Source organism: Galeopterus variegatus, unplaced genomic scaffold (genome assembly GCF_000696425.1).
Source record: "Galeopterus variegatus unplaced genomic scaffold, G_variegatus-3.0.2 Scaffold5056, whole genome shotgun sequence".
Lineage (NCBI taxonomy): Eukaryota > Metazoa > Chordata > Mammalia > Dermoptera > Cynocephalidae > Galeopterus > Galeopterus variegatus.
Window position 1 is genome coordinate 57,615 of NW_007731167.1, and position 14,634 is coordinate 72,248.

At 38.2% G+C, this 14,634-nt stretch overlaps 1 protein-coding gene across 1 annotated transcript in view; it reads right to left on the reverse strand.

Annotated features, from left to right (window-relative positions):
• The window catches only part of PDE6C (phosphodiesterase 6C, cGMP-specific, cone, alpha prime), a 52,080-nt gene that overhangs the window by 7,270 nt on the left and 30,176 nt on the right, over positions 1 to 14,634 (reverse strand). The window contains exons 12-18 of the mRNA XM_008588834.1: positions 14,279 to 14,425; positions 13,932 to 14,039; positions 13,398 to 13,507; positions 12,999 to 13,086; positions 3,803 to 3,903; positions 954 to 1,061; positions 801 to 864 (exon numbers count right to left, since the gene is read on the reverse strand). Coding sequence (XP_008587056.1) covers positions 801 to 864; positions 954 to 1,061; positions 3,803 to 3,903; positions 12,999 to 13,086; positions 13,398 to 13,507; positions 13,932 to 14,039; positions 14,279 to 14,425 — 726 coding nt within the window. The remainder of the gene's footprint in view (positions 1 to 800; positions 865 to 953; positions 1,062 to 3,802; positions 3,904 to 12,998; positions 13,087 to 13,397; positions 13,508 to 13,931; positions 14,040 to 14,278; positions 14,426 to 14,634) is intronic.

Sequence of the window (14,634 nt, forward strand, 5' to 3'; positions counted from 1 at the left end):
GTCCCGGTCTGGTACGGGCGCGACACTGAGGGTTGCGATCCGTTGCCGGTCACGAAAAAAGACAAAAAGGAAAAAGAAAAAGAAAAAGCTATTTTCTCCTCCCCTACAATGGGTTCCAATTCTGTCTTGACAAATACAATCCACATTTATAGTTGAACCCAGTTAATTCTGGCCTCTCTCCTATTTTCTCCTCCCCTACAATGGGTTCCAATTATTCTGTCTTGACAAATACAATCCACATTTATAGTTGAACCCAGTTAATTCTGGCCTCTCTCTGCTTAGAGTTTTCCCTGGAAGTTATTGAAAGAAAAGAAGTTTCTTTCATCCAGTTAGTAAGAAAGCAAGTGGTAAACTAGCGCCTAACCCCTCTCGCTCCCCGTGTAGGGAAAGCAACTTCAAACGTTAACTCAGCCAGTGCCTTCTAGTAACTGACAGTACATTGAAGAAGAGATTGTATGTACAAAACCACCCTTGACAGAGGAAAGCACTAATAATTTATCCTGGTCTTGTCCTGACTTACCTCCTCTATTAAAAAACTCAGACATTCTGTGCATAATTTTACATAATTTTTTTTACAGCCCGTTCAATGATAAGGAATTCTTTTGAGAAAGCATTTTCATGCCAAAGGCCCCTCTATTTACCTTATTTTAGGGCATGATCAAGTAACCTGTTGTCTTACCGATGTTTGTAATTTGTCAGAATAGAATTCTGAGGTTGCCAGTGATATTTATGTGGACTTTTACATGGGATCCACACAGTATCTGACAGTGTGACAGAAAAGAAAACATAACTGGACTCACCTGACTTTGTACCTCCCAGGGCTTGGTTATAGCAGACAAGTCACATGCAGTCATCATCATTGCCCTTAGGAAGAAAACGAAAATTGTTAAAATAGAAAGAAATACAAAATAAGTTATTTTTGCCAAAAGAGAAATAAGATTCTGACTACCCACATGATAATCTCTTTTTTGGTTGTATCAGTGGTTACATACTTGACAGCCTCTTCTTCAGTTTTCATTTGTGCACAGGCATCAACAATCTTTTGAAACATGGTTCTCTTCCTAGAAAAGATATAGCTGTGCAACAGTTTTAGCATATAAAATCAGAGAGGAAAGATACCTTAAATACACGGTTTTCAGATTTTGTGTTCCCACTTTGCATTGGGATGTAAAGTACATAGCAAAGTCTAAGGGGCCAAAGGATAAGGGAATAGGGAATAGCTATAGAACTTTGGCATAGAAAGGGCTTAAAACAGAAAAAGCACAAGCCATAGAGGGGGGAAACCAGGTAAGTTTGTATACATTAAAAGTTACTTATGAGAAAAGAGATCATAAACAGAAAGGCCACCGACTGTGATATCACAACACATAAAACCAACAAAAAATTAGATCCCAAAATATATGGATGCTTGCTCTCACTGGTCATCAAGAAGATACACTCATTAGATTAGCAAAATAAATTTTAAATGTGCCCAGATCAAAGATATTCCAGATACAAGATAACAGGAACCCTTGAATACTGCTGGTGGGAGTGTAAATTGGCACAACTACTCAGGAGTGCAGTTTTGCAATGTGGTATAAAACTGAAGATACGCAAACCCTATAGCATTCCCATTTCCAGGTGTGTACCTAAGAGAAACTCTCCTACATGTATAAGGATATACAATTTAGCATTGTAGGCAATGATGAAAAACTGGAAACAATCTAAATGTCCCTGAATAGAGAAATAAGTAAATTAATTGTGATGTACTCAACAGGTGAATACTCTGTACAGTTAAAAGGCATGAAATGGATCTCCATTTATTACAAAGAATAAATCTTTAAAACACAATGTTGTGTGAAAAAAGCAAGTTGCAGAAAGGTATGTACAGACAGTTTGATACCATTTATGGAAAAATTTAAAACACGCTTATTACCATACAAAACATGGATGGAAAAGATGAATGCACATCATCATCAGATGGTAATATTTTTAAGGGAGAAGAGAAGGGATTTTCACAGCAGGGTAGAGATGGAATGCCTCAATTTCATCACTAATCTTTTTTTCTCCTTAAAAATAATCTGAGGCAAGTGTGGCGAAATTTAGCATTTATTGGGATTATGCCCAACTAAAAAGCTTCTGCACAGCAAAAGAAACAATAAACAGAGCCATAAGACCAGAAAGGGAGAAAATATTCACAAACTATACATCTGACAAGGGATTAATATCCAGAATATAAAAGGAACTCAAACAACTTAACAGTAAAAAAACAAGTAACCCCATTAAAAAATGGGCAAAGGTGCTGAGTAGGTATTTCTCAAAGGAAGATATACAAATGGCCAAAAGACATGAAAAAATGTTCAACATCACTAAGCGTCAGGGAAATGCAAATCAAAAACCATGTTGAGATATCATCTCATGTCAGTTAAACTGGCTACTGTCAAAAAGACAGAGAATAAAAAATGCTGGAGAGGATGTGGAGAAAGGGGAACCTTCCTACACTGTTGGTGGGATTATTAATTAGTGCAGCCATTATAAAAAACAGTATGGAGGTTCCTCAAACAACTACAGATAGAACTGCCATACGATCCAGCAATCCCACTGCTGAGTATGTACCCAAAGGAATGGAAATCATCATGTTGAAGGGATATCTGCACCCCCGTGTTTACTGCAGCTCTATTTATAATAGGTGAGAGTTGGAACCACTTAAATGTCCATCGACCTACAACTGGATAAGGAAGATGTGATAAAAAGGAATGAAATTCTGCCATTCATACCAACATGGATGAACTTATAGAAAATTATGTTAAGTGAAATAAGCCAGGCACAGAAAGAGAAATACCACATGTCCTCACTCATAAGTGATTAAAAAAATGAAACAAAACAAACAGACAAAAAAAGATACAACGATCACAATAATTCCTTGAACTTTCAAAAGGAGAGAACAGAACTCAGACCACCAGAGGTGGGAAAGGGCGCAGGGGAGAAAGGGTTAAGGAGAAATTGGTAAAGGGCCATAAAAAATGTTTATATTATGTAATGATAAAATAAAACAGAAACAAAAATTTAAAAAATTAAAAAACAAAATTTAGCATTTGTTGAATCTGGGTTATATATATATGGATGTTTATTATATTATTCTAAGTATTTGCCTTCATGTTTGAACTATTTAATAATTAAATTTTTTAATCGAGATGGATCAGAAAGGCATAATTTGACAATGCCCAAGTCACTGAATATTTGGATTCTCTAGCTAGTTTACTTTGTTCTAATCCATTTTCACCAAGTAACTTTATGCTTACAAAAAAATGTGAAAAATACATGAAGTGTCTGGTCTCCTTGGCCATATTATTATTATTGTAAATGGACTGGCACTCTGTAGCATATAACTTAGTTTTGCATTCAGCTTCCAGGCAGGATCAAAATTGTGAGCTTGAAACACTAATTACCAGATTCTGGACCAATTTGAATTCACCAGGACAAAAAGCCACCTTGTAAGGTTTCTTGGCATGACTCTTCCATCAGTGCACAAACTCCACTGCATATTCTTCCACACAGTCTTCTTCAGATAACAAACTACATAACAGTAGGGGCTTTAGTTTTTAAAATGTTTCCAGATGTCTAGTAAATTCACTGTCAGGCAGCAATCTTGAGGGTATTCTAATTGATAATCCAAAAGGAAAACAAACGTGTGTGTGTATGTGTGAGTAAATGTCTTCTAACTTTAATGCAACAGATAATTTTTGGCACAGATAATATAACAGATAATTTTTGAACCACACAGAGTATAAGGGCATTCTGTTGTGCAGAGTTATGTACTTACTTGAAATATAAAGCCAGGTCAGTTGCTATTATTGCAACCTCAAACAAATGAATAACTGTTTCAAACTGCCGCTTATTTAGATTCTGGAAAATGTTTAAACTCTGTAAGATGAAAATTCACAAAAAGGTGCAATCATTAATTTGCCTTTAATTCAACAAACAGACATACCAAACCATGCTTAATGACAAGAAAATCTAGGTCATTCGACACTTTATTTGCTTTCAGTTTTTTTTTTTTTTCCTTTTTGTCTTTTTTTTGTGACCGGCAACAGATCGCAACCCTCAGTGTTGCTCCCGCACCTCGCTCAGCCAGTGAGCGGGAACCGGTCTGTATGTGGGATCCGAACCCTCGGCGGGAGCGCCGCCGCACTTCCCAAGCGGCGCACTGTAGCAGTGCGCCACCGGGCTGGCCCTCAGTTTTTAACTCATGGATTCGATAAACCCCTCTACTGTACTTTGAGTAAGATAATTTAATTTAAACTATAAAAGTAGATACTGTTAGCAAATGTTCAAGTAATTGATCTTTAAGATTTCGGAATAAATAAAAGTGTTTTCTTCCAGGAAAAAAAATAATAGCTTCCATTAAAAAAAAATAGCTTAAAAATTTGCTTGCAATTACTTGAGAAACTTCAATAAATAGATAATTTCTGGGAGATGTCCAATTGTTAGACATGTTGCATTATCCACCAGGTAATTTCAAAGTGATCAGAGAAACCATTGGTCTTTCAGAAACTGAAAATTACCCTAGTACTCATGTATATGTAGGAAAAATAATGAAATCCTCTCATGTTATCCTTAAGTGTTTTCTTGCAATTATATTTTGCAAAGATTTAACTAGACCTTTCTTCAAAGGGTTTCTCATTATTAATCTCTTCACATATGGATCAGCTTCATTTCTTAGTGTTCTAGAAAATGAGAGGAGAAAAAGCTGAGAGTTGTTTTAAAAGCTCTGATTTTCCACATAGACCATTTTAGTTATACAGGCCAAAAGACAGACGTATCGTAGTTCTGCCAAATGAAGTTGAAAGTTACAAAATAGAGAAAAATTCCACAGGAAAGAAAGAGGAGATAGCCTATTAACCTTTGTACAGATAGAGGTAGCATAATGTGGAAAGAATACTGAACTAAGCACCAAATAATAATAGCAAACATTTGCTTAGTTCTTACAGGTTCTAAGTGCTTTATGAATGCTCTAATCCCCTCACAACAAACCATAGCACAGAGAGGTTAAGTAACTTGCTCAAGGTTAAACAGCTAGCATGTGACAAAACTTGTATGTAGACCAAAGCAGCATGGCTACAGTCTGTGCTCTTAATCTCTGCACTACACTACCTCTCAACAAGGTGCCCAGGTTCAGTTCCTGGTTTCACCACTTGGTAGTTGTATAATCCTGGATATTTCACTTAACATCTTGAGTATATGTTTTCTCAAATGGAGATAAATAACAGCTGCCCTGCCTAACTGCCTAGCACTTTGTCTATGCTCAGTAAACATTTGTGGAATGTTGAATAAAATGAACTGAGAATGCATTTCAAAACTGCAATTTGCTATAAAATTTAGTTATTGCTGTATTATTTTTATTGTTACGTAAAGTTTTTTTTTTTTTTGTCCTTTTTGAGACCGGCTGCACCGCACTCAGCCAGTGAGCGCTGTGAGCACACCGATCATCCCTATATAGGATCCGAACCCGCGGCGGGAGCACTGCTGTGCTCCCAGTGCTGCACTCTCCCGAGTGCGCCATGGGCTCGGCCCATTACGTAAAGTTTTGAGGCTAGCTCTAGGTTAAAATAAAATTGCAAACTGAAGACCAAATATGGCTCTCAGTTATTCCAGGAGATTGAAATATTAGAAAGCAATAATTGAACAACAGCTCAAGTTTTAGACACTATACTATGCATTATATAAATCTTCACTTAAGTCATCTTTTTGTTTGTTTGTTTGTTTGGCAGCTGGCTGTAGAGAGATTGAACTCTGGACCTTGGTGTTATTAGCACCACACTGTAACCAACTGAGCTAACTGGCCAGCCCTTAAGGCTTTTTAGAACATCTTCTAGGACAAGAAAAATGGTATTATACAAAGCATATATAAGTAATATAAAGGAAAGCTATGATTTGTTTTGCTAAAATAGTGAATTCACCATAGCAACTATAGCTAGCCTTTTTAAATTGGTAGAATGAAGCAAGGGCTGTTGAATACTCCAAATTACAATCAACAAAAAGATTGTCTGGGTCAAAATCAATTTCTTACTTGGGACAGTTCACAGGAGCTCATGGGGCATATCTCTCCAGAATCTTTCAACCAAATCTTCTGGATACAAGTTAATTTCAACCAGGTCTGGATTGGCCAGGAAAGGAGAAATTAAGTGGGGCATTTATCATTTTAATTCCACTTAATCTGCCCCTTATGTTGGTATGGTGGTGGTAGTGATCCAGTGGCATATTTTCATCAACGAATCATGCCTTTATTTGTTCAATGACGTACATTGCTTGCTCCAAAAATAACATGTATTACATGACTTAGACACACACTTTGCAGATTTAATAACATGTAAAGCCAACCTTCATTGCTGTACTAGGAAAAATAGTAGGAGCAGGGGATGGAGAATGTGTGAAAATGTCTTAAACTTTTAGACAAATTAATATTTGTAGCACATGAAACAGACTGCTGAATTCAAAGACAGTGCCTTCCTCGTCTTTACCAGGCGTCAGATTATACAGAGTACATAATCTACAACCATTGACCAAATAAATAAATATTTATTTTACACCAATTATTTTAGCACATGTTGCTTATAGTTGTAAACCTGAACACCAGTTGTTATTCAGTAAGTACATGCGTGTGACAGAAAAAGCTGTATATAAAGAGAGGGATAGAAATAAATATGATACTACTATTGTGCTCCATGTAAGTCAATACCTTTCATCAAGCAACGTAATAAAACAGCTGTATTAAAGTCGATGGATTATCAAAAGTTCTTTTACTTTACAAACAAATAAATACTGCGTTTTAGGGCCGGCCCGGTGGAGCACTGGAGAGTGTGCCACTTGGGAGTGCGGAGGCGCTCCCGCCGAGGGTTCGGATCCCATGTGGAGACCGGTTCCCGCTCACTGGCTGAGCGCGGTGCAGGCGCAACACCGAGGGTTGCGATCCCGTTACCGGTCAGTAAAAAAGGAAAAAGAAAAAAACATTGGTATAATTAAGAAAAAGGTGTTTATATTCAACTCTTCAGTACTGTGTCCTTTGTATAAAATACAATTTACCTGAATTTCACTCATATTTTTTTCTTCTCACTCATTTTCACTCTCATCTAAAAACATGTATAAGTCTCCTAATGTCAATCAACGCGTGAATGGCTAAAGAAAACTGGTATGTACACACAATGGAATGCTATTCGGCTATTTCAAAAAATGATATCCTATCATTTGTAGCAACATGGATAGAACTGGAAATGTTAAGTGAAGTAAGTCAGACACCAAAAGACAAACACTGCATGATCTCATTCATATGTGGAATCTAGAAAAAGAAGTGGTTCTCATAGAAGTAAAGGGTAGAATAATGGTTACCAGAGGCCGGGACGGAGAGGGGAGTGGACTACTGGGTACAAAACTACGCGGTCTACCCTAAGTGAGCCATTCTCCGGTATATGCAAGTATCAAAACAACACACTGAGGGCCAGCCCGTGGCTCACTTGGGAGAACACCAAGGCCACGGGTTCGGATCCCATATAGGGATGGCTGGTTAGTTCACTTGGGTGAGCGTGGTGCTGACAACACCAAGTCAAGGATTAAGATCCCCTTACCAGTCATCTTAAAAAAAATAAATAAATAACACACTGTACCCCACAAATATGTACAAATAAATGTTAAAATATTCTGAATTTGAAGAATCCTTTCTTAATTCTACATTCTTTTATGCCTTTTCTTTTGTTTCTTTCACACCTGAGGTTCTTAAAAGAAGAGCTTCTGATAGGTTTCTTTTTAAATTATGGCTATAAATTCATATAAAAGATGCTGTTTCTGTTTTGTATTAGTTGCTAGAAAGCTCTTGGTCAAACTTGGGGCCCATATCTAACAAATATTTGTTCCTCATTGTACGTGTTTTGGGTATGCATGGCCTTTACCATGCTTTATCTCATTTAAAATTTTTTTCATCAGCCTTCATTTTTTTTCTTTAATGCCATATTAGTTTGTGTTTTTGGAAGCTCCATTAAATCCTTTTTGGAACAAATTGGGGATTAAACATACACACACACACACACACACACACACACACACACAAAGTTGGGGTTTTTTGTTTGTTGAAAGTAAGTAAAAGCAGACCCAGTGACTCTTTCATTAGAACAAGATGTCTCAGGCTGTGGCCAGCACACAGGAGAAGCAAGGACATCCCTCTGAGACCCAGTTTGACACTGCAGAGCAGCAGAGGAAGAGTTGATGGGAGAGCTGTGCTGATATACTGACTCCTCCTAGGTGGTCTACTAGGCCAAAGAGAGTGGCACAGGCAGCAAGAAGTGAAGGGGAAGGCAGGCAGCAACAGCCACATCCCAAAACAAGGAGCCCAGAGCTTCATGGGCATTACTCAATATGAACCTTACCAGCTTCTGGAAAAAATAAAAAATCAAAGAGGTGTGTTCCCTGGACAAAAGAATGGAATTGATGAGAGAGTGTCTGAGACAACAGATTAGACGCTGAGGATTTCCCCAGCTCATCCCTGCCCTTTCCCCACAGTATTCTTCAGCAGACAGTTGGCTCCATTCAGGGATGAGAATTTTCAAAAGGGAACAGGCATAAAACCATAAAGACCATAGAACACAAAATAATCTAAGGACTCAGGGCAATTCCAACCAAAATACCAACAAGTTCTTGTATGTGTGTTTGTAAACTGACAAACTGACTCTAAAATCCATATGGAAATGCAAAGGTTCAGTAAGTATTAGACTCACTTAAAAGTTGAAGTAAGAATAAATAAGCGTAGGGCTGGCCGGTTCTCAATCGGTTAGAACTCAGTGTTACAACACCAAGGTCAAGGGTTTGGTCCCCCTACCCACCAGCCACCAAATAAAAACAAAAACTATATGGGAATTACAGAGCAAAACATAAGTTTTATAAATATTGATAACAGTAAAAAAAATGCTAATGATAACAAATACCTTATAAAACAGAGGTGAAGATGTGAGAAAAAGTATAGGTATCCTAATTGCTTCATATTTTATAGCAGGGAGTTAATAGATACTGTAAGGTTAACACATACAGCTTTAAAACGTCAAACATCAAATGCTCAGCTATAGTTTTTCATAATTTTTCACAGTCATTTGTTATTTATTTCAGAGGGCTCTTTAAGAACTAACATCTTTTGTAATAAGATGCAATTGTGAAGTTCTGCAATTCCTTCCATTTCAAAAATGTTTCTTCTGTTAAGTTAAAGTAAAAGTAAATTTAAAACCTATAATTTAAGATAAACAGAAACTCTGCAATGAAAAGAAATGAATCATTGATATATACAACAACACAGAGAAATCTCAAAATTATTATTCTGCATGAAAGAAGCCAGCACAAAAGAGTACTTATTGTATGAGCACTTACATAAAGTCTAGAATATGCAAGTCTCTAGATTTCTAGCAACTCAAAACATTTCAGTGGTTGCCTAGTGCCGGGACTGGAGAGTGGGATGGACTGAGAAGGGGTACTAGCGATTGTTTGGGGTCAGAGAATATTCTGTATATTGATTGTGCTGGTGGTTTCCCAGGTGTATAAAACTGTAAAAACTCATAGAATTGTACACTTTAAAGAGATGCAGTTTGCTGTGAATATAAGATATTTCAATGAAGTTAATTAAAAAACATAACTCTGACTTTAAAAACTAGCTTGGCTAGCCTGATCCCATTTTTCAGAAATTGTGTCCCTCCACACTGCCTGCATATATTCACAGGGTGACTGCAATAACATTCTTCAAATGTTAATGAAATATCCATTTCTGGGTGGTAAGATTTGAAGGGATATTTTTAAAAAATTGTCTTTGAAATTTTCCCTACTGCATAAATTTGTATAGTGGGCATATGCTGCCTGCATATATTCACAGGGTGACTGCAATAACATTCTTCAAATGTTAATGAAATATCCATTTCTGGGTGGTAAGATTCGAAGAGATATTTTTAAAAAATTGTCTTTGAAATTTTCCCTACTGCATAAATTTGTATAGTGGGCATATGTAATTTTTACAAGAACGATTAAGTCATTAATTTATTATTTTTTTTTTTAAATATATTTGTTTATTGTTATGATTTTTTTACATTCTAAGAAGTTGTGGAGCAGATGGCAGGGAGGGGGAGAGGGGACAGGGGAGGGGGATTAAGTCATTAATTTAAAAAATTCATAAGAATGTAATATTCATTTGTTTTCCTGAGCATTGTACTGGAAATATTATGTAGAGACAGGTGCAGCAGCACAAGAGAGGGGGCCTATTTCCCAGCCCCTTCCCAGATGCCCCGACTTGCTCTGCTGATTTCACTTGCTCACAGAAAGAATCTATTTTTGTTCTCTCCTGACTATTAAAATAGCAATAAACAGATGAATTCCATGTAGGACACCAAAACAGGTAGAAATGGCTTTAATTCATTCTGATTGGGGCTCTCAGATGAGTTGAGGCCAGAGAAAGCACGGGCAGTTCTAATCGTCCACGTGGTGCCTGTGACACCCGCATGAGAATATCACCCACATGTTCTCGCCTTGCTGTACACAAGGTATTTAATTTCTTTTTCACTACTTCTTTTTATAAAATGGGACGTGCTGATGGGGTTGGTGTGGAAAAGCATAAGTAAAAATGATCATACGCTTTGTCAAGAGACGTTTTGAATAATAACAGGGTTCTGCTATTTATGCGGAGCAATTTACTTTGTCATTTCTACAACGTGTTCTAGTATTAAAATTTATACTCCTACAGATTTGGATAACAAAGTTTCCACCTGTTTATTCAGGTGAAAGGGTTGATTTCTATCTGGGTTAGAATATAGGCAGTTCTGTTCCTCAAAGCAGTGAGTCCAACTCTACCAACTCTATTGGGAGATAAGAACATTTCACTTCAAAGCCTTACAATATGAGAAACCAAATGTCTGAATAATGCCCACAAATGCCAAATTTCTGGATAAATCCCAAGGATTTCTCTCATTTAGAAAAATTAAAAATTTTAATGTGTTTATTTTCTTTACAGAATAAAAAAGCAAAAGAACTACATTGTCTGCCTAAAATGGAAAAAGAATATCCAATGCTTAAAAATTTCATTGTTTAGCGTTCAGTTTGACTGCTCATAAACAAGCTCTGTGTGACCACATTGCCTAGCGACTCTATCGACAAGGCTTTAAAAGTCTGCAATTAACAGGCTGAATAGTACTGTAGAAAGGTCCTTGAAAAGATGATATGGATTACCGAGATGCAATATTCCTTTTTAGAAAGAATAATAAGTCTTTATATAGCCATCAAAGCCAGTCCAGACGGCAAAGTAAATAACATAAAAAAATTAAGATGGAAAACTGTTACAAACTGTCAAATCCCAGAAGTAAAACCACATAACATGCTAGGAGACTTCCAACAGTAAGCATTTAGATGTTTGGTTGCAGTTTTTAAAATATATTTTCTTTAGTATGTAAATGTATAATTAAGTGACATATTTATTATACTTGACACTTCCTCACTGTGGTAATATATAAACAGCATGATATACAGATAATTCTTACTCAGAAACCAAAGATTGTCCCAACCAGCAAAACAAAGAAAGACTCATAACCGGTTAGGTAATAATTTACTCTTCCCTTCCTGAATTACTTTCAGTTCTACTCCTTCTCTTAATTGTCATAGAACAGATACTGTCTATGCTATGAATTCTGCTGCAGGAAGAGGTTCTGTCTGCACATCAGAATTAATAGAGGTCTGAGTCAAAATGCAGATTCCCAGGTCCCAACTCTGGAGACCCTGGTCAGTAACTGGGAAGCGGGGCCTGGGATCTACACTTTTAATAGCCCGCTCATCCCTGCCCAGTTAACTTGATGATTCTGAAGCCACTGGTCTGGGTATTCATGTCTGAGAACCACCAAATGGAGTCACACCAGGTTAGTGCTTTGCCAAGAGTGCTGCAGGGCTAGAAATGCCACAGCAGGTTTGGGCTGGAATGGGCACCGGGCGCTGCACTGATCACAGACTAATGAAGCCACTCAAGTTGTTTTCTTCTTTTCCCACTTTTCTGCCCAGTCACTCTGCCTTATGAGATTTTCCTGATTGACTTATGTGGACATCTTGGCTTTTCATTACCTAGAGGAATTTAGCATTATCTCTAAAGTTGGACCTATTTCCATATATTCCCTCCCTGAGCCTTTACTAAAAGATTATGACAGAAACTGAGAAAAGCCCCACTCTCCAGAGGCCTTGTGTATCCTAAGGAGCGTGTGATTCTAAACAAGTTCTCTGCCCATGACAAAACTACGTTCCCCTCAGTCTAATAATGACTCATTTTAATCGTTTTTGGCTTGGAACTTTCTTAAGGAAGTGTGATTAGATTACTTGCACAGCACTTCCACATGCCTATATACCCCTTAAATAAAGGTGATGAAGGGAGAAATGGCTACCTCCTATGGAAGCTTACCACACAATATGTGCAAATCCTTGTGAATTTAAGGGGCTCAAAGCCACTTCCCGCATGAAGCCATCTCTGATCCTACCCCTTCTCCCCCACCCCATGGATGTGGTCTCTCCCTCGGGAGCTCTCAGAGCATTACTCAGCACCTCTCTGGTGGCAGCTGTTCCATCCTCTCTTATATCCTGATTCACACCTACCTCCACTACCAAACCTGACTTCTCATAGGTACGGACCATGCCTACAGTGTATGCCCCAGGAATGAATAAGAAAATCCCTGACCCTGCAGCCTCCTTTCCCTTCACATTTGTATATGCTTTAGGGTGCACAGAGCCCTTTCAGGTCCACCATAAGCATCTTCTCCTTCTCCATAGACCCACAGAGATTCTGTGGCTCTCCATGGCTCATTTCTCCTCTGTTTCAGCTACTTCCAACTTGGTGACTCAAAAACTCGTGCACTATGGCAATTTCTATCAACTGCCATAACTCAAGGCTGCCTTCTTTCCAAGCATTTTCTGTGGGTTAGTGCTTTGATCCAGAGTTCATGAGCTGCCCCTGAGAGGAACTCTCATACCTCATCCTGCAGTAGAGTCTTACTGTACTCCAGGTGGTGCCTCTCCAGAATAGAAGACCCATGCAGCCTTGCTAATGGAGATGTGGACCTAGGTGGAAAAGAATATGCCATAATCTTAGCTGTTTAGAGATTACACATATGTCCATACAATACAGAAAGAGTGAAGGCGTATACCAATGAGGCAGAGGCACATTTGGAAATGGAAACAGAAAGGAAAGGGGGATAGAGCAGCTGGCCATGGGGGCTGGAGCTTGGGAGGGAACACAACATGGTCCTGAGGTCCCCAAATGTGGCGAAGAAAGATTGATCAGGCTAAGGGACAGCAAAAGTTTCCTTCTCCCCCTAGGCATCTCCAAACATCCACCAGCCCATGTCAACATTGAGCACGTGTTCACTTACTTCATCTGGTACAAATTGTTGGTGCCTCTGTGGTCAATGTCATGGCAGAAAGCAGCAGCAAGCATGGCAAAGGCTTCAAGATCCGTATAGTATTTCTTTAGTCTTCCTGTCTAAAAATAAAATAAAATAAAATAAAATAAAATAAAATATATATATATATACTTACTTGGGTTACTGTACCTCTACACCAAGTGCAGCAAGGCCTGTCTGCAATGGAGAAGGGGACCCACCGTGTTTTCAGAACAAGTTGGCTTTATTTCTGTGAGTGTTGTAGCCTTCCGGGCAATTACAAAATCTAGCAGGTGACTGAAATTTCTTTTAAGAAGGCAAGCGTGTGAAGGCCTGAGTGATAACTCAACCAGGTGCCCAGGGATACCCATGTTCCCTGGAGTCATCTGCAGAGTTTTGGGTTTCTGGGATTGTGCCTATGAATTTCAAAATTACTGATCTAAAATGAGGAACCATATCCATTTCTCCCCATGCTCAAGTGGGAAGTTTGCAGATTTACGATGATTTACAGCACTCTGCACCTACCATCAGCAAAGTAAACATGGTCTGGCCCACGTTGAATCCATGCCGCCAGTTGTGGTAAGTGACAGAGCGGTAGCCTTTCCTCACGGTGTACATCCACCTGGTAAGAACCTGTTACCAAAAGAAGACCACACCGTTCAGACTTTGGAATAGAATGCTAAAGGTTAGAAGGTCTGTGACAATCTTATCTAAAAAGATGTGTTGGTCCTGTTTACAGGGTTTAAGCTCATGTATTTACAAAGTTAATAATAATTTAAAATCCAAACTGAGTTAATCTTTTGAGCCACAGAAAGCATCAGTGAAGTACAGCGACAGAATCACACAGTATTTCAAATTAAACACCGTCTGACCTCTACGGGTACTTTGAATTTCTCCACCACATTTATTTCAAAAAACAGTCGTAGTCCACATTTAATCAATTCGTGCTCTGTACTGGGGAAGTCACTGAAGCGGAATTCATACAGTTCTGCTGCCTTTGGGTCTGGCAAGTCCTCTTTCTGTTGAAACAAAGACATATTATTTCAGATTACATTCATATTTTTCCCTTTATGCTCACATATCCAATATTGGGTATAAAACAAAAAAATATGATAAAAGAATACCACATGCAATTCACTGAGCCATTGTGTGCCTGGCACTGGGTTATGCAGTTTGCATAGATTATCCTCACAACAAACCTACACAATTATCCCCTTTTTACAGGTGG